Source organism: Solanum verrucosum, unplaced genomic scaffold (genome assembly GCF_900185275.1).
Source record: "Solanum verrucosum unplaced genomic scaffold, falcon-dt-bn FXZP01000261.1, whole genome shotgun sequence".
In the NCBI taxonomy this organism is placed as follows: domain Eukaryota; kingdom Viridiplantae; phylum Streptophyta; class Magnoliopsida; order Solanales; family Solanaceae; genus Solanum; species Solanum verrucosum.
The window spans coordinates 2,377,719-2,405,652 of record NW_026019969.1 but is presented as its reverse complement, the minus strand read 5'-3'; the positions used below and the strand labels follow the sequence as shown (position 1 = coordinate 2,405,652).

At 34.3% G+C, this 27,934-nt stretch overlaps 4 protein-coding genes across 4 annotated transcripts; 2 read left to right on the top strand and 2 right to left on the bottom strand.

Moving 5' to 3' along the window:
- Positions 1 to 82: 82 nt before the first annotated feature.
- On the bottom strand, positions 83 to 2,982 carry LOC125816077 (pentatricopeptide repeat-containing protein At4g01030, mitochondrial). Its single transcript, XM_049495672.1, is given in 2 exon segments — positions 83 to 145; positions 147 to 2,982. Coding segments are annotated over 2 exon segments (2,790 nt in total). The 5' UTR covers positions 2,874 to 2,982.
- A 4,785-nt stretch (positions 2,983 to 7,767) lies between these two features.
- Positions 7,768 to 10,012, bottom strand: LOC125815612 (protein WHAT'S THIS FACTOR 1 homolog, chloroplastic). The gene has a single exon (XM_049495126.1). The coding sequence runs from the start codon at positions 9,768 to 9,770 to the stop codon at positions 8,112 to 8,114; it is 1,659 nt and encodes a 552-aa protein (XP_049351083.1). The 5' UTR covers positions 9,771 to 10,012; the 3' UTR covers positions 7,768 to 8,111.
- A 1,186-nt stretch (positions 10,013 to 11,198) lies between these two features.
- Positions 11,199 to 15,320, top strand: LOC125815620 (rhodanese-like domain-containing protein 4, chloroplastic). The gene is made up of 8 exons (XM_049495136.1): positions 11,199 to 11,959; positions 12,718 to 12,820; positions 12,906 to 12,992; positions 13,543 to 13,617; positions 13,697 to 13,771; positions 14,316 to 14,396; positions 14,510 to 14,755; positions 15,012 to 15,320. Exons 1-8 carry the CDS (start codon positions 11,346 to 11,348, stop codon positions 15,057 to 15,059), a joined length of 1,329 nt encoding a protein of 442 aa, XP_049351093.1. The 5' UTR covers positions 11,199 to 11,345; the 3' UTR covers positions 15,060 to 15,320.
- A 9,285-nt stretch (positions 15,321 to 24,605) lies between these two features.
- On the top strand, positions 24,606 to 25,782 carry LOC125815957 (MYB-like transcription factor ETC3). The gene is made up of 3 exons (XM_049495535.1): positions 24,606 to 24,866; positions 24,951 to 25,038; positions 25,558 to 25,782. The coding sequence occupies exons 1-3, from the start codon at positions 24,806 to 24,808 to the stop codon at positions 25,688 to 25,690; spliced, it is 282 nt and encodes a 93-aa protein (XP_049351492.1). The 5' UTR covers positions 24,606 to 24,805; the 3' UTR covers positions 25,691 to 25,782.
- The last annotated feature ends 2,152 nt before the right edge of the window (positions 25,783 to 27,934 follow it).

Genomic DNA, 27,934 nt, shown 5'->3' with positions numbered 1-27,934 from the left:
TTAACAAAAAAGAATTACATTTACAAAAATGGTGCAACACAGCATTTGTTTTCTGTTATAGGAGAATAAGATGTTCTGCATACTACCAGAAGTCACAGCAAGAACAGTTACCATCCCTAAAATGGTGAAAGCGGACACCATCTTTTTAGGAAAATCTCTCGCCTTCTCAGCAACGACATATATTTTGCAACTGTATGACAGTCTGAACATATTCTTGTGTTGTTGATCACTCTAATAGGTGCAGGACTTGTGGTCCTGATCAATCCATATGTAATTGCCAGTTTCTCTGTGTGACCAAGCAGTGCCTTTTCTTTCTCTACTTCAGAAATGTTCTGAACAACACATTTAGTATCAGGTTTATATCCCAACTTTTTCATCTCAGAAATTAACTTGTACAACTCAAAGAATATCTCTCCTTCTTCTGGATGAGTTTTTCCTGCTGTAGAGAAGATGTGAATCCTCTGATCGACTTTTAGCCAACTCCATACTGGTCCGATTTTCACTCCCATAGCCTCCATCTTGTCTCTGATACGGTCAACATCCTTCCATCTGTTTGAAAGTGCGTAGAGGTTCATCATTAAGGCATAGTTAGCTGCATTATATGGTTCTAACTTGAAAAGGTGTTCAGCTGCAATCTCTCCAAGCTCAACATTTCCATGTATCCGGCATGATGTAAGAAGAGCACCCCAAACAGCTGCATTTGGCTCCATTGGCATTGACTGAATAAAATCCGATGCTTCATCAAGGTAACCGACTCTTCCCAGAAGATCAACCATGCATGAATAATGCTCAATTGTGGGGATAACTCCAAAATCTGTCTTCATATGATCAAAGTATTTCCAACCTTTATCAAGCAAACCAGAATGTTTACAACTAGATAGAAGAGCTATAAATGTTATGGCATCTGGTTGGATGTTTGCTTCTCTCATCCTATCAAAGAGTGAAATTGCCTCTGTACCTAAGCCGTATATGGCAAATCCGGTTATCATGGAATTCCAGGAAGCTAAAGTTTTGTCCTCAAGGTTTTGGAAAACCTTCTGGGCATTTTCTAAGTTCCCACACTTACTGTACATGTCTATGAGAGCCGTAGATACGTACACATCATCTATAAAATCGTTTCGTATACACAGGCAATGTATCTCTTTCCCAATGTGTAACAAAGAGAGACCTGCACATGCTTGAAGTAAGCTTGCAACAGTAACTGAGTTGACTTTGATACCTTCATCCTGCATCTGCGTTAAAAACTCAAATGCTTCTCTGAAGTATCCTTGCTGTGAACAACCCGATACTAAAGAGGTCCATGAAATGACGTTAGGAGACATGCCAGAACTCTTGATCCTTCTAATCATACCCAAAGCTTCCTTGATACAGTTAGACGTTGAATAACCAGAAACCATGCTATTGTATGTCACTATATCTGGTTTAATCCCTTCTTCCTTCATCTGATCCAAAAGATCACCAGCTTTTTCAAAATGTCCTTTGCAGGAATAACCCGAAATTAATGAATTCCAAGCACAAACGTTTCTGTTTGTCATACAATCAAAAACAGCTTGAGCAGATTGCAAATCATCATTCTTCACATACATGTCTACTAGTGAAGTTGCAATATGAAGGTCATAGTCAAGTCCATTTCTTAAAACATGGCAATGAATCTCCTTCCCAATTCTCAAATATCCTAATTCACTCACTGCTTGAAGAGCACTAGTTATAGAGTTGCGATTTGGCTGATAACCAGCACTCTGCATTCTCCTCACAATTGCCAAAACTTCTCGATAAGATCCATGAAGAAAATGACCAGATAAAAGGCTGTTCCAGGTTATTATGTCCGGTTTTATGTTGCAAGTTTTCATTTCATGAAATAGCTCCCACGCATCATCAAGGTAACCAAGTGCAGTATACCCCGAGATAATACTGTTCCAACAAGGCAGATTACGATTGTCTGTTGAATCAAAAACTACTCTAGCAAGTTTGATATTGTCATTTTTCACATACATGTTGATCAGTGCAGTACGTATGAGTATATTCGAATCTAAGGCATATCGGATAACATACCCGTGAATCTGTTTTCCTTCATCAAGAACTCCCAATTTCCCACAGGCTTGCAAAACTTTGGAAATGGTTAAACTATTGGCCTTAACAAGTAACGCCTGCATATCGCGAAACATTTGTAGACCTTCTGCCCATTTTTCATTCCTCAAATTAACCAGAATGGCTTCATTCCACAATAAAGAGTCATGCATTGATGTTTCTTTAAAGACCTTATTAGCACTCTCAGTCCCACAGCACCTCCCATAAAAATTCATCAGTGCACATTTTGTATAGACATCTAAATCAAAACCCCTCTTGATCAGACAAGCATGGACTTCCAATCCTAACCACATATCTCTTAACTTTGAACAGATTTTCAAAACAAAAGCTAGAATTTCAGTGTTAAAGTTCACTCCTTTACTATGCAATTCACTGAAAACTTCAAGAATTTCACATGGGGTTCCTCCAAAATATGTATATTCTTCAAGGAAAGAATTCCAATACAAATAATTCTCTGCAAACCCCACAAAGAATAACACTGCAGCTGATTGAAAATCACCAAATTCCAAGTAACCTGAGATAAAATACTGCATATTTTTCTTTGAATCCCATTCATTAGACAGTTTTATCATCTTGGCATGCATAGCTCTGACTGAATTTAGAGAGTTGAACTTTTTATCATAATCAAATTGCAATGAAGAAAGTGATTCAAGAGAGGTTGAGAGTGAAGATTCAGAAAGTGTTTCTGCTGCATTTACAAGGCCAAAATTTGTTGAATAGCATCTTGGTTGCTTTTGGTTGAGTGGAGAAATGAAGTGGTACAATGGAGTAGCAACAGCCTCCATGGTGAATTTTGAGCTTGAAGAAAATTATGGCATCTAAGGTTAGTTGATTATGGAAAAAAGACAGTTTAAGGAATAGGATTTGGAGGGCTCTAACAAAAGCTACTAGAAGGAAAAAAAACAGAAAGGGAAATAAATTCTTATGATTGAAAATCAAGAATCTACTTTAATGGATAAGGTTATCTAGTGTGTACTTTTTAGATAATTGAAAATGAAAAATATAAAGTGGACCCTCCATACCCTAAATCTTTTTATTTTTCTTTTGTTTCCTGGAGAATCTTCAAAAGGAAATAACAAAAGCAAAAATAAAGATTGGGCAAAATCAAATGAAAGTTTTATTTCGGATGAGGTGCATCAACAACAATAAGATACTCATTGAAATCCCACTGGAGTCCAGTGTACGCAGACCTCTCCGAAGTAGAAAAAAGACATATAGATGAGGTGCATGATTTATTTATTTATTCCTCTAGAAAATCATTAGCCAGCTACATCTTAATTCCAAATCTAGTTGTTTAATTATTTGAATTTTCTATATGTGTTCGATTCTATTGGAGCCAATTTGTCTTCCAAAACCAAATCATTATGGAATGCCTCCTCATTATGAAACACATTACAATTCTGTGGAGATGTTGAATAGCCACCACCAGAGAGAAAAGATCAACATACACCAAGGAAGAAGGAATACGACCAGCCACTTCCGGCTCTAAAAGGCAGATTCAGGATTTAAAGTCAGCGAATCACTTGCAAAGGCAGTTAGTGCAGACAAAATTACTTCTGCTCCTGCTTTACTCAGTTAAGCCTTAAGATAAAAAATTCAGGGTTAAAACTAGATCCTCATTCCTCTCTCTCTTGATCGTGATCGTAGAGCACTTTTCCGCCAATTGTACAGTGTTGATCCACCTTAACTGCATAGGAATCAGAAGGCAAAAGAAAAGAGGTGAATCTCACAGTCAAATATTACTGTAACTAATAGATATTTAGTAAATTTCTTAATACATATATAAGGCTATTAGGTTCACGTGAGCCCTGAAGAAGAACAATTTCTTTGTTGAGTCATAATTCTGCAATTATATATATCATGGCAGAATTTATTCACTCTCACTCGAAAGACCTCTAGCATTAGCACAGAAGGCATTTTAAGCCAGAAGCCTTTGAGGAAGAGTGAAAAAAGACTGTCCTGTGAACTGTGAAGAGCAACATAAGTTGTTAAACAAGACACTTGTTATTGGCTCTCCCTGCTAGAGCTTCTTTCCCAACATATAAGCATGCAGGAGAGAAGCCCTTGAGGGAGAGGCAGCAATAAGGGCCCTGAAGAATCTTTAGTTAAATGTGTTTTGATTGACAAATTGAGTGATTTAGAGCAGCCTATTTATAGGCAAAAATAAATACTCTTGTTACAGAATAGAAAAAGGGAATTTAGTGGGACCTTGATATCTTGGCTCTTGATATATATGAGTGGCAAAACCAGACTCTTTTGATTCATAACAGAGACTCATTATAATCTCTGTGTCCATCTGAAGACACAAGTCAACCCCTCGTGATTAAAGAATAAAAGCATCTCATTATCTTCTCTATTTGACCTATTGCCATACGAATATTTCTTGCTGTCTTCTTTATCTCAATAATTCTCATTTCAAACCACAATATTCCAATACTTGTACAATTATGGATAAACCTCAACATCTCCATAACACTACAAGAGCCAGTGAGCATACCTGCTAGAAGTATCATTTCCCCTATATGCAGAAAAACAAATTCCCAGCCTTGTTACATCAATTTAGGATGCGTGTAAATAAAGGGTGTGGTGGGATGAACGGAATCCCTCTACCTTTAATTAGAAGTTTTGAGTTTTAGCTCTGGCAAAGGGGAGCGTTTCCCCTTTAATGAGTTAGGATTATGTGTGTGTATTTTTCCCAAGTTTTACTGTAGCGTATCCAAAAAACACCCACTCTAAACATACCCTTTCAAGTGCATAAAGGGAAATGAAGAATCTATGGAATATAGATTTCCAGTTAACTTTAACCAGCAATTACGCCGCGTCCCCTGAATTGGCCTATAGCTGAAAGTAACTTATCTAATTTTTAAATCAACAGATAGTGCAGAAGGTGGCATGGACTTTAAGAAAATTGGATCATAAAGATTCTTTTCTACACAAAGTTGAACATTATATGCAAATATTGTTCGTTTCTATAGGAAAATACATAGTAGTGTTTACACCAATCAAATGAATGTAAAATATAACTCTCGCATATACATTTTTTAATACTTAATCATGATTAAGTGATATGAATTTTCACTTTGATTTATTATTCTTAAAGTTAATTATTTAGTTAAATGTAGGGCCGGCTCTGTGGTTTGGAAAATAAGGCCTTTGCCTTAGGCCCCCAAATTTTGGAGGTCCCAAATTTTTATCAAGAATAAATTATGTGCTAAATTTTTTATAGAAAAAATTGATTATTTATGATAAAAAGTGTAATTTTTTTAAAAATAAATTATTTTATCCACTTTAACATTTTTTGTATTGTGTTAAAAATAAGAATTAATAGTAAAAAGTGTTGAACAAAGTGAATTACAAATTCTTTTTTATTTCTTTTTAAATTTTAATTTCAAGCATTATTACAAGCATATTAAAATGAGGTATACCCAGTCATCAACTTTTTGAGTCAAATTCTATGGTTCTAACTCTTATCTTTATTTAATATTTATCAACTTATCACTTATAACATTATGTTAACAATACATATAATAATTGCCCAGGGACGGCTCAACGTAATTGGGGGCCTAAAGCAAAATTTCAATTTGCGGCCTAAAATATAAATATACTTCATATATGTATTTATTCAAAAAAAAAAATTACACTATTTAGATGAAAATTACTAGTACTTAATATTGTTTTTTCAATTACTAGTTTTAGGTATGATTTTATCAACTCAACATTGAAAAACATGCTTTAAGTGAGACAATTTATATGTATTGTTAACATAATGCTATAAGTAATAAGTTGATAAATATTAAATAAAAATAAGAGTTAGAACCATAGAATTTGACTCAAGAAGTTGATGACTTGATATACCTCATTTTAATATGCTTATAGTAATGCTTGAAACTAAAATTTAAAAAGAAATAAAAAAGAATTTGTAATTCACTTTGTTCAACACTTTTCACTATTAATTTTTATTTTTAACAAAGTACAAAAGATGTTAAAGTGGATAAAATAATTTATTTTAAAAAAAATTATACTTTTTTATCATAAATAATTAATTTTTCTATAAAAGTTTGAACACATAATTTATTCTTGACAATAATTTGGGGCCCCCAAAATTTGGGGGCCTAAGGCAAAGGCCTTATTTTCTAAAGCATAGAGCCGCCCCTGTAATTGCCTCACTTAAATGATGTTTTTCAATGTTGAGTTGATAAAATCTTATCTAAAACTAGTAACTGAAAAAATAATATATACTATTAAATACTAATAATTTTCATCTAAATAGTATAAGAAAAATAAATTTTGAATAAATACGTATATAAAGTTTATTTATATTTTAGGCCGCAAATTGAAATTTCGCTTTAGGCCCCCAATTACGTTGAGCCGCCCCTGGTTAAATGTAAACACCTGATGCAAGTAAGTAATTATCCATAGCTCGACGTAGATCACCTTATCTACATGAATCTTGCTTTGTTAAATAATTGTACGATAATCACTGTTAAAGATCAAGTAAATCACTAAATTAATGATCTTCTTTGTTTGGAACCAAAAAAACAAAGTATGAGGTCCCCATATTAATTCCCACAAACAACTACGTTGCTAGGTTTTATGTTGAAAAATGGACACATCTTAAGTGTGATAATAAAGAATGATCCAATCGAAGATATGGTTTTGCTTTTTTGATCAGAGTAATATAATAGTAACGGATGCTAAATATTCATGACAATACAGTGGTTGTAACAGTTTTGGATACTGTGGTGAAGTTGCTCAAGAATACAACAACATACCCAGTGAAATTAGGTTTGGGAGGGTAAAATGTACACAGAGCTTACTAATACCTCATGGAGGTAGAGAGACTGTTTCCGAAAGACCCTCGGCTCATGTGCAACAAATTTCGGTATAAAGAAGGAGACAATGAAGAGAATATAACAAATAACAAGAAAACAGTACAAAAGTCTACCAGAAGAGGAGCCAAAACAACAATAAAATCATGTGAAGTTTGCTCAAGAATAATGGACTAGAAACATTGGCAGTGAGTCACAAATATCACCAGTAAGTTCCATAATTTGATTAGAAATATAAAAAAGAAAACATTGTTAAGAAGAGTATAGAGAAAACCTTGCAACATTGACTTTATACATAATTATTATAATTGATAATTCTAGAATCCATATCTTTGATATTGTCTGGAGTAGAATCCACTAATGACTGTACAAGTGGCAGATATTGCTTGGGCCTTGGGTAGACTTGGAGATGGTGATCAAGGGAAGAAGACATTTTATTCCACAGCTATTTTGCTCACAAGAACAAACACAACATTACTTCAAAGAGATGGCAACAGAATATATGCCATCATTACTTTTTTCGATTGTATAATCAGAAAATCTATCATAGTTAATGTGCAGGCCCTCCACCCTTCCTCCCTTAAATATCAGACATGGTTGATGAAACAGGTAGTTGCTACCAGGGCCTCGATCCTTCCTCACTAAATACTAGACTTGGTTCACAAAAGGACTCGAACTTGTAATGTGTGCCTACCAGACAACCTGCCATGTATTATCTTTGTCATTTTACCAATGCCCTAAAGCAAATAGGCCATCAATTCGTAAAATGGACAGCTGAGCTAAGCAAGGTTTTTAAAGACTAGCTAAATGCTTATATGTTTTGAATTACAACACAAAAGATCACAGTCAATAATCCATGAACACCATGTTGTATTATGTAAAGCTACACTTTACAATCAGGCAAACAATCTAACATATGAAGCTTTTGTGTCTCAATTAGTACAGAACTAAGAATTCACATGCCACTTCCAGCAGAAGCTTATATGAGCTGTGTAATGTAAAAGATATTTAACTTACGACAACATCGAACCATAAATCTGATGCAAAGATGCTAAGCCAAGGCCTGTTAAGAGAAAAGAATGTGTAGCCAGGGTGTCAAAAGAATGGAAGAACCTTTTACCCTGGGGACTTCAAACCTTGTGAGAGTGTAATAGGCTAATGCATGAAATAATCTCAAGCACAAACTTATATTTATCACCAGCGTTCACGAGGCCGGCCATCTGGAAAAACAGGGTCCAGAACCTTGTTTTCCTTCTTCATTGCACCATTAACTTGTGTAGTCAGTTTGCCCTCTTCAAGGTTAACGGTACCTTCATCATCACTGAAGTCTGGAGGTATATCATCACCATCAGCACTCCAGTCATTATCAGAATCTTCATCATCTTCATCTAATCCATCACTCCCTAAGTTATCAATGTCGGACCAATCTTCACCTTCCTCAGCATCAGTTCCATAATTGGACTCAGTTTTTTCTGTTTCATCAGAATCAGTTTGTGGAGTGATTCTCCGGGATCTTGAAATGGAAACGAGGGAGCGAAGCTTTTCCTTGATGAGCAATAACCTGTTCTTTTCTATCAAGTGTGAATCCTGATAAGCTTCACGGAGAAAAACTGAGTCTCGCTCCCCCTTCAAAGAGACATAGAACATATCAGGATGCCTTATCAGCATGCCTCTTAGCTGTTGTGAGAATCTAAATTCTTCCCTAAAATGAGTAAGGTGATCAACAAGAGTCCTTTTCTCAACTGTGAGGCTCAGAAGTTCATGAACCACAGCACATGCGTGTTTTTCTTTGTCCGGAGTACCAGGCCTTATTTCAGAAAAATCCTCATAAGGAGAAATGTAAGGCATATCTCTAAACTGACTAATCTTTCTCATCTCACCTTTTGAAAGTTTAAGACCCTTAGGCAACTTCACCCTATTGAACCTTGGTGGTCTATCGATGATCAAATCCTTCTCTTCCAACTCTCTTTGCCTATTCTCCTCTTCTGCAATCTGCGCAGCAGACACAGCAAGCTCAGGGTCCCAGTGAGTTAACTCCAGAGCCGGCCCTCGTCCAGTTGGAACTACCTTGAAATATTGTGGATATCGCCTGCAGATTGTATCCTGAAATTCCAACGGAAGCCCTAAGTCAGTCTTCAGATGTGCAATCTTCTCCAACAGAATCCGTTTGTCCAAAGACATCATCAATAGTTTCCTCAACTTGATAACCAACAAATCCTCCATTTCATTCCTAATCTTCATTTCTTCCAAGTAAAGCCTCTCCGCCTCAGGTGTCATTTTGAACTTAAGTGAGTAAGCCCCTTCTTCTGCAATCTCAAACACTCCAGGAAATTTCTTCAATAAACCGATAAATCTCCTTTTCTTCTCCAGACCCAATGCTCTTCTATACCTACCCAATTCACGAAGCGACATAATTCTATCAGGCTGACTCACTAGAATCTTTCTAATCTTCATAACCAATTTCAGCTTCTTATCCCTTTGAATCACATTATCAAAAGGAAGCTCTTTCCTTCTCTTCACAGTACCAGCTGCTCTAATAGAAAAATTGGGCACCTTCCTCAAATTACCTGAAGATTCATTCTTTTCTCTAAAAGATAGACTTTTGCCCCAAAATGGAGTCTTTTCTACCTGGGGTTTCCTTAAATTGCATAAAGATTCATTCTTCACTCCAAAAGATAAACTTTTGCCCAAAATTTGAGTCTTTCCAAAATGCTCTGCTGATATAGCCAGATGGGTCACTGGACAAATTCTAGTTTTCTGAATAAAAGATGATTTTTGGGAAACTGAAAAGGGAAAAGCTCCATTTGGAGCAAAGGGTCTAGTTGTCGAGGAAAGAAGAAATTTGGGTTCCATGAGGAGTCCCAATTCTTGATAGAATTAGCAAAGGAACAGATTATAAAACATGAAAACAAGAAGGTTTTACGCAGAATTTAGAAAGCAAAGCTAGCAATTAGTATGTTTTACAACGCAGTATGAGAGAAAGAAAGAAAGAAGAAGGCGACACACTAACCTTCGTGGTTCGAGCAGAGTAATGAATGCTGGAGATGTTGATATGGTTAGGGTTTATCAGAAATACCAAAACCCCGAGAAGAAGATAATATCTGCATCTATCTTCTACGTGGACTTCGGGTGATGTCACTTAACTACTCCATTTCATATTAATTGTTATCTTACTAAATTAAGAAAATATTAATTACTTATATTTTTTTTACTCTGTATTAATTCTTTTTTAAAGTGTTTATATTTGTTTGTAAAACTCTCAAGGAAATTTTTAAAAAGTGAATTAGTAAAATTATTTATGATTTTTTAATAGTTGTATAAAAAAAGAAGCTATCAACTAATATAGAACGAAGGAAGTAATATTAATAAAAAATTTATGATCGAAAATACATTTAAGCTATCCAATTTTTGTGACATTCGTATCGCAACTGTGTAAAAAATTCGTGGAGTATCCTATTTTGGTCCTTCAAATTACCTAATATCCCTTACATATATTTCTTTTACACAAGGCATTTCTAATATGTGTGTAAGTGTATTAGTTATATATATCTGAGCATAAATATATGTGGAAAAAAAATTAAAGAGTGTAAATGAGATTGGTAGATTTATCTTTATTTTGATAAATAAATGATTGATGTTTGTTTTTTTTATGATATATGAAATTTATATTTTAAATTTGAGCTTATTAAAGTAGATTTGGGCATTCAAAGTTGAAAAAAAATAATAATTATTTTGTTGGCAAAAAATTTCAAGTGCACACACCTAACATTTTAGTTAATTTTAACATATGTTTCATTTATATAGAAAGTTACAGTGTGTTAACTGTGTTTCTTAGATTCTTTATAATATTTGTTCTTTTGAATATATGAAACTTATGTTTCGAACTTGAGTTTATTTGAAGTAAATTAGAGTGTTGAATTGTTGAAATTCAAAGATCAATTTATAATTTTTTAACAAAACAAATTCAAACAATATTTGAGATTTTAGATAACTTTTACATAATTTCAAATGTGAATTAGTAAGCTAGTTTAGGAGATTAAGATGTCCAGTACTGGAGTACAGTGTACTAAAGTGAAGCAAAATGAAGTGGTACTTCAGAAATTCATCATTTTCTTCACTAATTCTTGGCCATGCAATTGCCTCAGCACAACATGATCAACAGCCCTCATGTAATCCTTCCATGACACGTGGAATCCAATGAGTGGTGGGATATCCCTCTTTCCTTCCACCCCCCACCCCCCCCCCCCACAAAGCTTCATAGCACACCAGCCAATGTGCACCTATTGATGATGAAATATGCCAAAATCCAAAAGCTTCTAATAGAAAAATAATAATAATTTAGCTAGTACTGTACTACAATTTCCTCAAATCAACTCCCTTTAAGACCCCATAGAAATTTCAGTGTAAATTGTGATAAAGAAATATAGTATGGAGGCAATTAATGCAGTAAGATTGACACCTCTCTCTGTTCTTTCTGATAGAAGAAATGAGGCCAAGAAAATCCCACCACACCCCATTTCTTTCCCATTCAAGAATCTTTGTTCAGTTGAGAATTTATCAAGAAATGTTCAAGGGGGTTTAGTACTTGTATCATCAGTTCTAAATACAGGCTTAGCTAAAGCATTAACATATGAGGAGACACTTGAGCAATCTGCAACAAGTCCAGGTGCTGAGTTTGATGCAACTGCAGTTGTGGAAACTGTGACCACTTTTGCATCAGAGAATCCTATAATTATAGCTGGTGGATTTGCTGCTTTGGCTTTGCCAATTGTTCTGTTTCAGGTTCTTGGAAAGCCACCTAAGTCATGGGGTGTTGAGTCTGCTAAGACAGCTTATGCAAAATTGGCAGATGATGCAGGTGCACAGTTGCTTGATATAAGACAACCTGCAGAATTGAGGGAGGTGGGGAGTCCTGATATTAGGGGTTTGAAGAAGAAGCCAGTTACTGTTGTTTATAAGAGTGAAGATAAGACTGGTTTCTTAAAAAAGTTGTCTTTGAAGTTCAAGGAGCCTGAGAATACTACATTGTTCATTCTAGACAAGTAAGATTTGAAAAGAATTGCTTAATTGTCTTTTAATCTGCTAATATTTAGTCATCATATGTTATTTATTGTGTTTCGATTATCACATTATTTTGTTGTTGCTATTGTTCCTTTCTTGTAGGCTCTACAATGCTTTCTTTATTAGTTGCTATGATTGCTTCACTGTTTTCTTCTTCTTTTACTTGGATTTGTTCAACTTGAGCCGAGGGTCTTTCCGAAACAGCCCCTCTATCCTCACGAGGTAGTGGTAGATCTGCGTAATCTCTACCCTCCCAAGACCCCCACTTGTGGGATTCCACGGGGTATGTTGTTGTTGTTGTAATCTGATAATATGTAGGTACTTAGCTTATCTTGTTGATATCCCTGTGAAACCTTAGCAGCAAGATGTAACTCAAAGTTAGTAGTAATTCAGTGAGGACTGCTTGTGTTTAACATGCTTTAACATAATTAGTGAGCTCACCATCTTATGCAGCGACCAATTAGTCAGTCATATGCCTCAATGTGTATATCTTGAACTTTCGGCTATCTACTTGGATCTTGGGGTTTGGTTTAGCTCTATTAATCTTTAGTCTATTAGGTGTTGCATCAAGTTTTAGAGGAACAAATCAAAGATTAGTAGGCAAATTGAAAGTTTCTATTGATGTGGTTGTCATACATGCAACTTCCTTAATAAATTTATGATATTGAGTTCTTGTATTAGCCAGCTATCTAACAAATTGAATCTGATCCTGTTTCTTTATGAATTGTAATGAAGCCAGATTTGATGGAAACTCTGAACTGGTTGCGGAGTTAGTCACAGAAAATGGATTTAAAGCTGCTTATGCAATCAAAGATGGTGCTGAAGGACCCCGGGGATGGCTGGTTAGATTCACAAATCTAGTTGTACTAGCTTTTATTTAAAAACAAGTTGGTGGTTATGAAGTTTAACGAATTCCACTTTCTGCAGAACAGCAGCCTTCCTTGGATTCTTCCTAAGAAAACATTGGGTCTTGATCTGAGCAATCTGTCTGATGCTCTTGATGGTGTTCTTGGGGTATGTTTCACTTTCCAAACCATGCTACTAATTAGCATATCTGACAATCCTATCTGAGTTCAATAATGTCATCGGCATTCGTCTTTCTCAAACTCCAAACAAGTAATTTGCTAGCAATGAGAGTATGCAATGGTATTAGTATAACTTGAATTCAGATCTTAACATGACAATATTATGGGATACCCAATATTTTCTTGTTATGTTTTGTTATGAATGCCCATGTAAATTTGAAAAATGCTTGGAATTCTTGCAGAAAAATCTATATTGCAGCTCTTCTGCATTCCACTCCACATTTCTCAAACAAAATGCCTAATGAAGCCCATCCAAATCAATGTTTTCCTCCTTGATGAACTTCATGCATTCAGCTATTCTTTGTCCCTAACTTACTTTGTGGTTTCAGACCTGAAATTAATTGTTAACAAAGATGCACTCTCTCAAACTAGTCAACTTTGCACAAATTATCAAATTCATGAGGCAATATGGTGAACTAGTAGTCTAGAATTACTTGATCATACACTTCACTTGACTTCTTATTTTTTTTAATATACAGGAAGGTTCTGATGCTGTTACTGTAGGCTTAGGTGTTGCAGCAGCTGCTGGTCTTGGGATTTTAGCCTTCTCAGAGGTCAGCTCTAACTTCTTTGTCCCTCATTCGTATGATGAGCTCAATTTAGTAAACATCTTATGGTCGGTTCTTCTTTCAGGTAGAAACAATTCTCCAACTGTTGGGTTCAGCTGCACTTGTCCAACTGGTTAGCAAGAAACTCCTGTTTGCAGAGGTTTGTCCGTGATATTTGCAGTGAATACTTCTCTTGCAACTAGCATATGTAGCCTTGAAAATAAATGTCCATATTGCATCTGAAAAGTGCTTTATGATAATCATTTTATGCTCAAAGGATGATTTGTACTTATGCCTAGAAATTAAAATGAAGAATAACTCATCAAAGAGAGATCGACTCTTGATTTGTATATTTTAGTTATAGAACTGTTTTATGCCCTCAAAGCAGGCAATTGTTAATTTACTTGTTGCTAATAGGATACAGTTTCCTCCGTTATCAAGAGTTAGATAATTGACACTTCTAGATAATATTTTCTATGCATTGAACTAACTGTTTCGTGCATAAAATCATTTCAGTTCATAATGGTTTAGGATTATACTTGGGTTGAAGTAGCAAAGAGATTTGAAAGTTCTCCATTGCTGGTCAAATGAGTGACTTTATCGATCAACTCTGCCTAGTTTTACTTAAATTAGATAATGATCATAGGGATCAAAGTTTTTAGATGTGAGAGGTCCTTTAATATTACCATATTTTCCCTTTTCAGGACAGAAAGAAAACTCTGCAACAAGTTGATGAGTTCCTCTCCACTAAGGTTGCTCCAAAGGAACTGGTAGATGAGATTAAGGTAATCTCCATACGTACAGAACTTTGCAAGATTATCGTTTCCCATTCCAGAGAAGAAAATGTTTGCTTTAAACGATGTTTTCATAATTGGTTCCTTGCATATTGAAAATTCAGCAAATAGGGAAGGCTCTTCTTCCAGACTCGGTGAGTAGCAATGCTCTATCTGCACCTGTAGAGGCAAGCCCTGCTGCAGCCACCAGCACTGTTGAGGAAACTGAATCAGTTGCTAAGGAGGATATTGCACCGCCTAAAGTAGAAGCAACTTCCCCGCCTACTCCAGAAGTCAATGCAGTCCCTAACGCTGAAGTCAAAGCTGATGCACTACCTGAAAGTTCAAGGCCACTCTCGCCTTATCCTAATGTAAGTTTCCGTTTTTATGTTCAACTGCTCTTTTCATCATTTTGTTCTACTTAACTCTTTTTATGATTGCCACACGCGATATCTTCCAGTCATAGTGGCTAGCTAGCTAGCACACCCTTTCTCATCAATGAACTGAAGATGGTCCTCTTTCGAATTCTGAGATTGATAATTTATAAATTATATGCTATATATACTTAATGGTCACTGTTCTACTTAGTTTAACATCTTTTGCTTTGAATGTGTTATATGCATGCAGTATCCTGATCTCAAGCCTCCAACATCGCCGATGCCTTCACAACCATAGAACTGGACATGCAGGCTGCCATATAGTCTAGTTAACAAATAAGCATAGCTAGCTATAGCCTAGTTTGGAATGGAAGCTCCTACTCTGTGAAATTTTGAATATTACATAACATTCATTTGAAGAAAATTTCTCTAGTGCCAGAGAGATCATAGTTCTCAACACTTTAATATGTCTTGTATTCCATCTTTGTAGAATATTATTGGATATCATGTAGATACAAAGCTTTATCAGTTGTTTACAAATAAAATTACATTTGAGGCAGCATACTGAACAAGGATATCAAACTTGAATATCATTAACCAGAATAGCTTATTCATAAGACTATACTTGGATATTTCTTCTAGGTTGGAAGGGATTATTTCTCAATATTTGAGTCTAAGGGGTATCTACTGCAAATCATCAAGGCATGTCCAAGTTACCGTTGAACTCTACTCCTCCCTTTCCTACAGTTTTACTTGTAACTTTTCGCCTATCAAGAGTAATTTTTTGTCTTTTTATTTGAAAAATATTTAATACAGGCATGAATTATGAGGAAGTTCTGAGATTATAATTTATGTTTCAAAAATCCCAGTCTTAAGAAATAGCTAGGAGAGACTTTTTTTAATTAGTGTTAAGTTTTAAAATTTTTGTATTTACACAAACCCCTACCTCGCCCCTCCACAACCAACACAAAATCTCATATTTTCAAGTACTCCTTCATTTTTAATCAGAAATCTGGGTTTGAGTCTCTCTGGGTAGGAAATCGTTTTTATTAGAAAGCACTTTATTCTCAATAAGGGACTTCAGATACAGATTTGAATTTAGTCAGGCTCTAATATAAGTAATGAACATCGGGGTGAAAACTAAAAAAAATATTGATCCAAATGACTAGAGGCTGGGTCTCCAATTTTGGGTCGCATCAAAACCTTTTCAAGGATCCAATCACAAATTAAATGCACCAAAAATTCAAGACACAAAGTCAATGATATTTCTTTTAAAATTTTATTCGGATAAAATAAATTTAGAAGCTTGATTCGATAAGTATAAAGTGGAGTATTTCTTTTAAAATAATTGAAAGGTAATATAGTCTAGAAATACCCTACAATTAAATAAAGAATGGAAAAAAAATAAACAAAGCCTCAAAGTATGTAAATAATAAATAAGGGCAAATTACAGAAATCACATACTTTTAAAGTAAAATTACAATATATCCCTTAAAAGTTTATAATTACATAATTCCCTCAAACGGATACAATAATATAAGCGTTGATACATTAATCTGATGCGCAAGATACATTAATCGTTAAGTAAGATACATTACATTTTATACATGATACACTAATTTGATGCGCGAGATACACTAATCTGATGCGCGAGATACACTAATCTGATGCACAAAAATGAGGGATTTTGGAGATTTGTAAAACTTATAGGGGATAATGGTGATACATAAACTAAAAGGTGAGATTTCTATAATTTTTTCAATAAATAATCATATGTAAAACTTCTATCTAAATTTGTTTAATGGGAAAACAACCTAAAATCCCTTAAATTTATAGAATAATATCTCTCACAAAAATAGAGCATTTCAATTCAAAATGAAACCCTTAAATATTTAATTTTGTAAACTAATATGACCAAATTAACACAAAATTAAAAATGTTAACACTCTGGTAATCTGAGTAGTAATTCTAGCTTGAGATAATAAATGGACTAAACTGAAAACAAAAGCAAAACTATTTTACTCCAACCGTAGGTTGTAAATTTCAAATAATTGAAAAAAGTAGTAATTCTAACTGAGATAATAAATGTACTAAACTGAAAACAAAAGCAAAACTATTTTACGCCAAGTTTTAACTTTCAAATAATCGGAGTCTTTCCCCGACTAGTCAAAATAAATCTCCATGTAGTGAAAAGGGTGCGATTGAAAATTTTCATGACAGTGAGAAGAGGTAAGATATTAGTAATGCCTCAAGAGACCTATTATATTCGAATAGCTTTGATGCTTTATCGAAGACTACTGGAAAGCAAGTAAAGTGAACAGAGAAGGACAACGATTTGATCCAAGAAAAGCAGGTCTCACCACCTACTTTGAATAGCAAATTAAGTCCAGAAGCTTCCGTATTTGTGCCTAAATGTGTGATTGCAAAGAAGAATGAGTCAAGGGCCTTAGTGTCAAATACAATTGATTTGGGCGAGGATTCTCTTGTTGAAGATGAGGAAGACAATATGCTTGATTTGGGCAAGAATTCTCTCGATGAAGATGAGGAGGATATGTTGGATATATGCTTTGATAGAGTGGCTAGGGAAGGAGATATATCACCTAGGCAACAAAAAAGTGGAAGCAACAAAAGCAAAAAGAAGACACATGGAAGGCAACATAGTTGGGACGGTAAAATGACTGAGGAGTTTGTTCTAAGGCACCTACCGATGCGACATGCAAAGCAGAACCATTTGACAGTATCAATAGGTTCAACAAGATCCAATAAATCCATAAAGAAAGTATGAATTATCAAGTGTTGATGGATAGGTTTGAAGAAGAAGACAAGAGAAAAATACTTCAAGTTACTTTTAATGGGCTATCAATCTTTTTTAATTCATGCGTTTGTAATAGAAAGTTTGAGGCTGATAACTCAATTTTTTTCTTGATTGGCATATTTTTACATTATTTAAGCATCCTCATTTGTAATATCATCATGGATGTATTACAAACTCTGTGATGATCAGAAAATACTTAGTTCTCTCCAGCTCTTATTTTCTTCATGCTTGTTAAGTAGTAGACGTTGGGTACTTCATTAGGATTAGTAAGGTAAGATCTAGCCTCCCTTGCTTGCACTTATCCCTATTGATATTTTTTAGGGAAAAATGATAAATATATCCCCAAACTATTGTAAATGGTATGCAGATACCTTCCGTCATACTTTTGGGACATTGGTGTCCCTATTGTTCAAAAAGTAGAGCATATATACTCGTTACGCTAACAGACATACACGTGTCATAATCTTATCCACCGACCCGACATTTATTAAATATCGAATCGACGGCTAAGATTGCGCCATGTGTCCTTATTTAGTCTTCCGTTAGAGTGAAGGGATAATATGCTCTAATTTTTGGACAACAGGGGCACTAATGTCCCAAAAGTATGACGGAGGGTATCTGTATACTATTTACGATAGTTTGAGGGTATATTTGTCTTTTCTTCCTATTTTTTATGTTTAATAAAAGGCCACTAGACACACTATCTAGTGATAAATTTGCGGAAAAAAAAACTTTCAAATAATAAAAAAAAATAGTAATTCTAGCCTGAGTTAATAAATGGACTATACTGAAAATAAAAGCAAAATTATTTTTACTGCCACAGTAAGATTTAAATTGCAAATTATCGAAAAAAGTACTCACAAAAAAGTAAAGGTATATAGGAGCAAATAATGTCAGTGGCAGTGACATGGGTTGAGTACAGTTACCTCTTCATTCTTCTTCAAAAATCAAAAAAATGAAATAAAGCGGGAACTGAATTTCTCTCTCAAACTATTGAAATCCTCCATTAACAAGTTACTCAAATCTGCTTTTGGTTCTTCTTCTTTGCAACAGCAGCAGCAGCCATGGCGAGAACCAAACACCTCGCGAAACGAAGTCGCACCAAACCTTCTGGTTACTTCTCTATCTCTCCTTTTTATAATTTAACCTAACTGCACACATATCGTAATTTTAGAGTTTTGAAAAGTTAGCGAATTCGCAAATATAGGCAATAAGATCTGACTTAGTTTTAAATACATATTTGTAAAGAAAAAAAAATCAACTGTATATGGCTCAAGTTGAAGATAAGAAGCGGTGATTAATGCCTTTTATGTACATTCAGCAATGGTTTCTCTGTGTGTGAATGTTTACACAAGCGTATACACTTCATTTTAGCTTTTTGGATTTGATTTGATTTTTGTTGAGTTTGTTTTTGAACCCTAATTTGGTGATGTTGTACCTGGACTTGCAGTTGCAGCTGGACCTTCAGCGACTCCATCGGTATGATAATAACTGTGATTTTGGTGTTCTCGTGCTAATTCAAAGTTCGTGAGGTTAATTTTTTGCTTTTTGTTTGGGATAAATCAGACGCCTACAAGAAAAAGTCCACGGTCTGCGCCGGCAAGTAAGTGTATATAGAAGTAAATTAATGTGCATTTCTGAACATTCATGCTTTCGACATGTAGTTATGTTGCTGTACTTTTGTTTTAGTCAATTTGAAGCTAGTTGGGTTAACTATATGAATCCTTCTAAATACATTCGTTTTGTTCAAGCCCAATCCTATATTTCTAAATGATGGGAGAATATTTGTGTTTCAGCTTCAGTGCAGAAGCCAAAGCAGAAGAGGCGTTACAGGCCAGGGTCAGTGGCGCTTCGAGAAATCAGACACTTCCAGAAGACGTGGAATCTTGTTATTCCAGCTGCTCCTTTCATCAGACTTGTAATTTTCATCATATGGACTTATAGCATATCAAAGTCGCTATTCTAATGCATTTTAATTTTTTTTTGGTTACATTCATCATGGTTCTGTTGATGTTGTGCTTGCTTACAGGGATAAAGTTAGACTGCTAGATATAATTTGAGCTTAGCAGCCATATGGTTAGATGAAATAGGAGAAACTCTAAACCAATTATAGCTTGATTGAGTGCTTCATTACCATGTAATCTGGCTGAATGGAAGAAGTCGAATCTGAATAGTTGCAGGTGTCTAATTTAATGTAGATTACCGAAAAAAGCGAGAGGGCTATCAGTGTTATGCCTTAGTTGAGTGGAGAGCACGTGAATCACTGCTGCACTAGTGGGTAAAGCTAATGTTAGGGCTTTCCACTAGTTGATGAGTATTAGTGAGACTAGATTGAAAAGAAAAAAATAGATGCTGAAAGGATAGTAAAAAATAAAAATACTATGGAATGGAGAGAATAACCCCGTTCTCTTGAATAAAAACCCTTTAAAAGAGGCATCTTTGGCAAGCTTCAATTGATGTATTACTCCATAACTCAGTTTCTCATTTTCCTTTAGACTACGTCAAGATGAACATTCACCTATTTTCTAACTGATTTAGTTTCTCAATGGAGAGCACACTGATGCTAACAAATAGAAGAAAGAAAAATTCATTCTCTTTCTTGAGTTTATTTTTATACTATAGTATTTTATTTGTTTGGGCTTGGCTGAGTTCAATTTGCAGGTTAGTTTGACCAGTTTTTGCGATTATGCACTATTGTTCAAAGAAAGGTTTCCGTTTCGTATTGATTTCAATATGGGATTGGAGTGGGAAGACCATTTATGATCTGCCGGACTTACAAAAGTGGAAACTTGTTAACTCTTGTCAATTAGTGAGGATCTGCTTCTGTAGGAGGTTTGGTAATTTCAGATTTTAAGAAGGTGTACTACGCAGATTTGCTAGTCAAAAAAAGTTTCTATCCTCCTGCTCTATATTTCAGGAAGTCCCTGGGACTCAGTTTGTGGTTCTGGCAGAAAGTGTGGATTGAGAGTGTATACCAAAATATTCATTCTGACTATTCTTTTAAATGTAAATGTGTTGTAGAACTGCTATATTTATACCCTTGATGATAGTATGGTTTAGTTTAGACCAAATAGATTATGGATTTATCCTTGCCTTTATTAAGTTTTCACCAAACCTAATTGTTTATCCCTCTTTTCTGACTGGGGCAGGTTAGAGAAATTAGTCACTTTTTTGCACCTGGGGTAACTCGTTGGCAAGCTGAGGCGTTAATTGCTATTCAAGAGGTACGCCAATTTCTCACCATAAAAAGTGGATCTGTTAGCTGCTATTTGGATCATGTGCATTAATTTAAGTTATTTATAGGAATCATGTGTTCCTAGAGAGGAGAGGGAAATCGATTCATATGAATATATTTGCTCTCATATCATCTAGTAGTTTTATATGTCAATAACATATCTAGCTTGAAACAATCTCTGCTCCATGGACATATTAAAATCATTTTATGTATCTTAGAGTAATTCTACTATCAATTTCAAAATGTGCTTAATAATCTCCTATAAAAGGTTTCTCCAAGTAATAGAAAATTACAGCATGAACTCCATAATAATTTAAAGCATGTTCCAATTGTGCGGTCAGGGTAGTAAATGTGTATGAAAAGATCCAACATATTATTAAAGTGATATTCCTCTTTTCAGTACCTAGCATACATTAGATAAGAAAGGCTATGTTGCTCGGACTCTTCAAAAATGATCCCACACCCGTGTCAAACTCTTCAAAAATGCACTAGTTTTGGAGAATCCAACATGCACCCGTCGACATTTTTGAAGAGTCCGACCAACATAGAAGAAAGACAATTGATATCATCTCCTAACAGGCAATCCAAGATGGGCAAGGCAATTAGTTAGCTAAGGGAGTTTGAGTTTCTGGAAGATTTATCATAATTAGAGATGTCTATCACAAACTCTTGCTCCATGAAGGTTTTTCTACTTTGATTATGGTTGTGCATTTTCCTTATCTGAGTCCTGCTCAACTGAATTGCTTTTATATCTTCAAATTGCAAAAAATACTATTTAGGTGTATTAATCAGGCAAGTTCAAGGTAAAAACTACTTTTCTTTGATTTTTGCTTAGATAAGCTTATCTCTTGAATGGTACAGTCCAGTGTCCGCAAATAAAGTTGCTACTCGGCTTACCCCTAAATCAGGGTGTCCACTCCTTTTGGATATTGTTCCAATCGAGAGGACATATATTATAACTAAGTACCACTAATTCCTATTGCTTTTTGTTTTGTTGTCATAAATACGATACGTATACTTGCATCAACATACGACTGATCTTGCAGCAACAAGTTATTCACCTTTTCCTCTGAAGCTAAGCCAATTCTGATACATAGTCTCTAGCATGGAATACCTTATATTTTTAAGTTCCCCAGCAAAGAATAAGGCATTGAAAAGAAAAGGGATTTCTTAGTGGGTATACCCTATGGCCTCCTCTAATATTCCCATTATTTCTTTGTGCTATAAACCAAAAGCCCTTTGTGTTCGAAACCTTTTTGACTGCATTTATATATAAGTGTATTTGCTATGTACATGAAAAGATGTAGTTTTTTCTATTTTGTGAGTGACAAGTTCATGTCCAGTAAACATGTGGAGTAAAAGGAATTGGCTTGTTGTGATCATTGATCAGAAACAGATAGAATCCCGTTAAGCCGGCAGGGCGCTGTGGATAACTAGTGAGAAAAAAGGACAGAGCTACGCATTAGCTTTAGCATGTCTCTCTGCAAGCATGCATTTCTGCTTCCCTATGAGATTTTGTTTGTATCTGGAAGAGCATCAATGATCTTGTAAAATAATGTACATAGTGTCTTCTCAGGAACCTAGGAAATGTTTCTGAAATCCTTTGTTCTGTCAGTAGCTGTGCTCAAATAACAGACAGATAGTCGTAGGGGAACAGTCAGCAGCTTGAAATGTCTATTTAGTGTCAAAAAAATTATATTTAGTGTTGATACATGAACTATTATTCATCTTCATTCTGTGCCATCTGGCGCATAGTTTGGAGTGAAAGAACTTTATTCCATTCTTCATACAGATTCCTCAAGAGTCGAGACAGTGTTGCAATCATGTCAAACTCTGCTTATTTTCTGTCAGGCAATTTGTCTTTACCTGCACATATAGTATATTAATAGTCCTATGATCCTTGCACATCATGCTTTTCTTAGGATGTTTTCATCATTAATATCATTAAAATAGCAAAATGTAGATGTATGCATAAAGTAAGAAAGTTTGAGTGCATAGTCTATTCAGTCAACATTATTATTTTCAGCCTATTTTTGTAGAAATGCCTTGTTCTCTAAAACATTTATGTCATATTGAACTCTATTCTTAATCAATATCAGCAAGAGTGATATAGGTATTTTGCAGGCTGCTGAAGATTTTTTAGTTCATTTGTTTGAAGATGCAATGCTATGTGCTATTCATGCGAAGCGTGTTACACTTAGTAAGTTTCCTCTTCAATTCTTCCTTTTTTTGGTTTTCTTATATGATATCGTTCCTTCTCCACAGTTGACCTTTCTCGACATCCCTCTACTCATTTCCTTGTTGCTTCGGGGAATGGGCTGGCAGCCTGGTCCATCAAATTACTTGTCTTTCACAAATTATGTTATTCTGTTGTAGATTTCATATACCTATTAGCTTTCTCAATTGTGTTATGCTCGTCCTTCCTCAGGGAAGAGGAGGAAAATGCTCTACAAATGCTTTTAGTCACAAAGTTACGGCATACAAATTATGCCATAGATGCACATATATTCGGGGTCCTAATTTTATTTACTCCATATATACATTTGCTAAAGATGCAAAAGTGAAATGAGGCAATCATTTCTATTGCCTCTTCCAAGTTAACCTCTTTCATATGAATTCTTCAATCACATCTAGGAGGAGTACCTAGGGGCCAGGTACAGCCTGTTTCAATATGGGAGGTTTTAGGTGTTTAGTGCTGTGAAAAGTTAGCCCAATGATCTTTTAAGATAATACTGGGAATCAGAGGAGAGCAGTTGCCTTATGGTCTCAACTACTTATATGGATAATGGGCACCTGCTGTTCTGAACAATACTTCTATTATTAGTGGGCTGGAATATCTTGGGCATCTCTAGGTCTTTTAGTACTGCCTACTTGTTTGCTTGGCATGCTTTGTTATATGATGCGTAATTTATATTGTTTCATTATTCTTGATGCACAGTGAAAAAAGATTTTGAGCTGGCTCGACGACTTGGAGGAAAAGGACAACCTTGGTGAAGCATTACCATCTTACCCAAGTAGATAATGGTACAGCTACAGTTGAAAGAATCAGCCTCTGATGGAGTTTATTAAGTTCGATTATCAGTACTTGTAGATTGTTCTTATTTGACCATTACCTCTTGTTGTAATTGAATGGGCTAATTATGGTACAGTATCTTCAAAAAGTTCCCAATTCTTACAGCCATAGTTTGACTTAATTGGTCGATGCTATTTCCATGTGATTATAGTGGACGAGCTACATAGATGTCATGCAGATAGTAGTCTGTATTTTATGATTTAGGCTGCAGATACATATCCATTAGTGTGTTGGAAGGAGTGACGAGATCAGTTCTGGTCTTGAATTTCTTATTCTTGAAAGTGGTTGGGTGATTTAGAAAATATTTGTACCTGCAAGTTTACAACCATCATGAGTCGTTCAGGACTAATTTGACTAGCTGGGGTTACTTTCTGGCATATGTTCTTTTTGTAACTACCTGAATTGGACCTACCAATCAAATTCATAAGACAAATAATGATCAATGAAGATCCCCCTCTTCTTTTTTTTATTGGAGAGCTCGGGTTAATCAGTCTACTAAGATTTGCTTTTCTTGTAGTTGATCCCGAATGTTCTTTGCTCCTTTCAGCTCAAAATGCCTAATGTGGAGAAAATGACACAAGAGCTTATATTATTGGGAGAAATTAAGATTTGAACTTAATTATCCATTGGGTATGCATGGCCATATAAATGAAAGAAGCGTATCTAAAAATGTATGTAAAAATAATGGGAAGGAATGACAACTGCAAGTCAAAGGGAAAGAGTAGTTTGTTTGGTTAGGACCAGCCGTTGTTTGATGTTTGATGATAACAACAAATGCAGACAAATCTGTCGAACCATTGAGGACAAGTATAAAAAAACAGAATCTGTCCCTCCTACTCAACAGCAACTCTCTGCTATTCCTCTTTTCTTGATCCTCATTATTCTTATCTTTCTGTTTCTCTACTTTTTTTGTACCTAAAAATGGATCAAAATCTTCATCACCAACACAAACTCATGCACCGATGTTGCAGCCATGAAGAAGGTAACACCCCTAATATTTGTTTTTTCTTTCGTTTTTCGTTTTTTAACCTCTTTTTTTCTTTTTCTTTTTTTGCTTGGTAAACAGAGGTTAATAGTATGGAGTGGGAATTCATTAGAATGAGCAAGCAAGAAGAAGATCTTATTTACAGGATGCACAAACTTGTTGGAGACAGGTAAAAGTTGAATAATTACCAGTATCTTCATGTCTCATTATTAAGACTAGGAAAACATTGTCATAAACATGCACAGATGTAGTATTGTCATTAACTTTAACTTGACTAAACTATATCAAAGACATACTTCGAATTAAGTCCACACAGTTTTTCCTCAAAATGCTTCACATCGTTAAACATCTTATAAATAGTGGCAAAATCAACATTCTTACTACAGGATTTTAAAATATGAAAAAGTACACTTGCTAAGAACCTAAAAGAGATTCAACATCTACTATATATAGATAACAAATAATTTAAATCAAGTTAAACAATATACGTTTTTCCTTGGTCCTACCTAGCTCCAACCCTGCTTTATAACTCCCTTCACTTTTGTTTCTACTTTCCATATGGGACTTTATTCACACACGCCCATCATTTATGAGAAATTTTTATATTTATCTGTTATAGCAGTTAACCTATCGTTATACTATTAATGTTTATTTGGATATTAAAATAGAGTGTTTTGTTTTTGTGAAGGTGGGGGCTTATAGCAGGTAGAATACCAGGGAGAACAGCAGAAGAAATAGAAAGGTTTTGGATAATGAGACACAGTGATGGGTTTGCACACAAGAGAAGACAAACAATTAAGAAAAGTCTACCACCTACATAATTATTATCCTTCTTTTTCTCCAAAAAAAAAAAAAACCTTTTTGAGGAAAGCAGATTCTCTTTTTCCTCCTCATCCTTTCTTTTCCATTTTGTTTGAGGGACCAAGCTACTGATCATTTTATCATTTTCTTGTCTATGTACTTCTACTTTTAGATTTGAGATTATATCTTATGCCTTTTTGGTTTACTTGTTATGTTTATGTGTGCAATATATATGTAATCATATTATCTTAGCTTTAGGTGACAATATTATTAGTCCAATATGTATCCAGAATATCAGTTAAGCGTGCAAAAATATCAATTGTATCCAACTATGCATTACAATATACTGCGAAGATGATTAAGGGTAATATTAGATTTTTCTTGGTAAATATACTTCCTCCAATCTATTTTATTTATAGGTTGGTTTTTTTCACGTTCTTTAAGAAAATATAATTAAAAGAGTAATTTGACTAAATTATTCATTTTTACTCTTTGATCTTAATTTTGTACTATTTTTTTTCCCCATTATAGTCATATCTCTTCATATTATTGAGTAAAAATAAATAATTAATTATATCTTAATTTTCTAAAATGACAACTATCGTTCACCAGTTATTTTTAGTAAATACAGTAATTAAAATGAAGCGGAGAGAGTAATAACTAAAAAGGGGTTTTGATAAACAAAGAAAATTGAGTGATTGTTTAGTGATAAAATTACTATCTAAGACCTTTCCTTAAGTATACTAATGATCTAAAATTGCTTTCCTCTATGGGCTCTTTTTTGTAGAAAGGAAACTATTTCCTCATTTTTACCAAAATAAGTGTTGTTATTAATTTTTGCATATTTTTTAAAAAATTATTTATTCCTAGGAAATAAGAAGGGCAATTTTTTTTAAAAAAAAATCAATTCTTTTTTTGAAACACTAAAATAAGTCTTATTTAAAAAAAAAAAAAAAAAACACTTGTTTTAGAACAAAAGGAGTACATTCCAGAAGAAAAATCCTGCACCAAACTTATTGGAAACGATTATTAAAAAATTGAAAATTTCAAAAGAAGCACCAACATTGGGTGGTTAGTTGTTTATCTTTTCATCAACTTCAAGAAAATGTTAAAAGCAACAATTTTGTCAATTATCTTATTGTTGTTAGTGAAGGAAAATAAGATTTTGTTTACTTAAAAGTTTTTTTTTTTAAAAAAAGTGTTAAACTGTGAACGATCAATAAGAGAAATTAAAGAATAGATTAAATTTTGGACTAATTTTACTATCAAGATTTGTATTTGTTAGCTCACGAATCATTCTGCGAGACGTCTAATAGTCTCTAACTTGATCGTCGAATTCTTACTCTAGGAATATATAGATTAAGATTATCCATCATTCCTTTTATTAAAGAAAAATAGTTTCAATCAGAGAGTAAACAAGTGGGTTAACGGGTCGAAGGAGTGGAAACATATTTTGGGCCGGAAAGAGCCCATTATATTGAGATTCGACTTAGAATTAGTGGCCCATAATTTTTCAATTAACCCAACTACTATTATTTAGTCCATTTCATTTGTAAAATCTTAAATCAAACAAATATCACGAAAATTACTTGTTACATGAAACTGCAAACATAACTTCTAAAACAATTTTTTTTTTTACAATATACCATAGGTTAACACTTACTCATTGCTCTTTTACATCTCATCAATGAAAGTTCAATAGATTAAGAGATCATAATTCTTTTTTTATATTCTTTTATCAAACGATATTATTTTTTCACTTTTCTATTTCTTTTTTCTTGATTGATCTGTGTGTTGTGAAGAAATTAAAGTATTTACCTCAATTACACTCTATACTAATGCTAAAAAAATTCATATCACATGTAAAATACATGTAAAATAAATATTGTGAAAATCATAATAACTCAGTTAATTAACTATCAGAAATTTTATTGTTGCGAGCCTCTGTCACAAGAGGCAATTCATGTGGTACACGGTGTAAAGCTGCCATTTTATTTTATTTTAATAATAATCTTTCTTTCTGGATCTGTTAAGTATGAACTCAACAATAATATATTGCCAATTTTTTATCCTTGCTGCTCAACGTGTTCCCTTATGGTTTCAAACAAATAGTAGGGACCATCGTTATATTATTGAAGATTATGATTCAATATTAGATATACTTCCGTTCACTTTACTGGTTCACTTCGAATATTCCATGCTTCTTAAGAAATAATAATCGAAATGATTATTTTAATATAATACACATATTGATTAATGTTTCA

Bases quoted from the DNA above. Each gene is read 5' to 3' on its own strand.
- LOC125815612 (XM_049495126.1), bottom strand. From the start codon at position 9,770: ATGGAACCCAAATTTCTTCTTTCCTCGACAACTAGACCCTTTGCTCCA.
- LOC125815620 (XM_049495136.1), top strand. From the start codon at position 11,346: ATGGAGGCAATTAATGCAGTAAGATTGACACCTCTCTCTGTTCTTTCT. The intron at 13,618-13,696 runs GTCAGCTCTAAC...TTCTTCTTTCAG, and splicing joins GGATTTTAGCCTTCTCAGAG to GTAGAAACAATTCTCCAACT. The intron at 13,772-14,315 runs GTTTGTCCGTGA...TTCCCTTTTCAG, and splicing joins AGAAACTCCTGTTTGCAGAG to GACAGAAAGAAAACTCTGCA.
- LOC125815957 (XM_049495535.1), top strand. From the start codon at position 24,806: ATGGATCAAAATCTTCATCACCAACACAAACTCATGCACCGATGTTGC. The intron at 24,867-24,950 runs GTAACACCCCTA...CTTGGTAAACAG, and splicing joins ATGTTGCAGCCATGAAGAAG to AGGTTAATAGTATGGAGTGG. The intron at 25,039-25,557 runs GTAAAAGTTGAA...GTTTTTGTGAAG, and splicing joins CACAAACTTGTTGGAGACAG to GTGGGGGCTTATAGCAGGTA.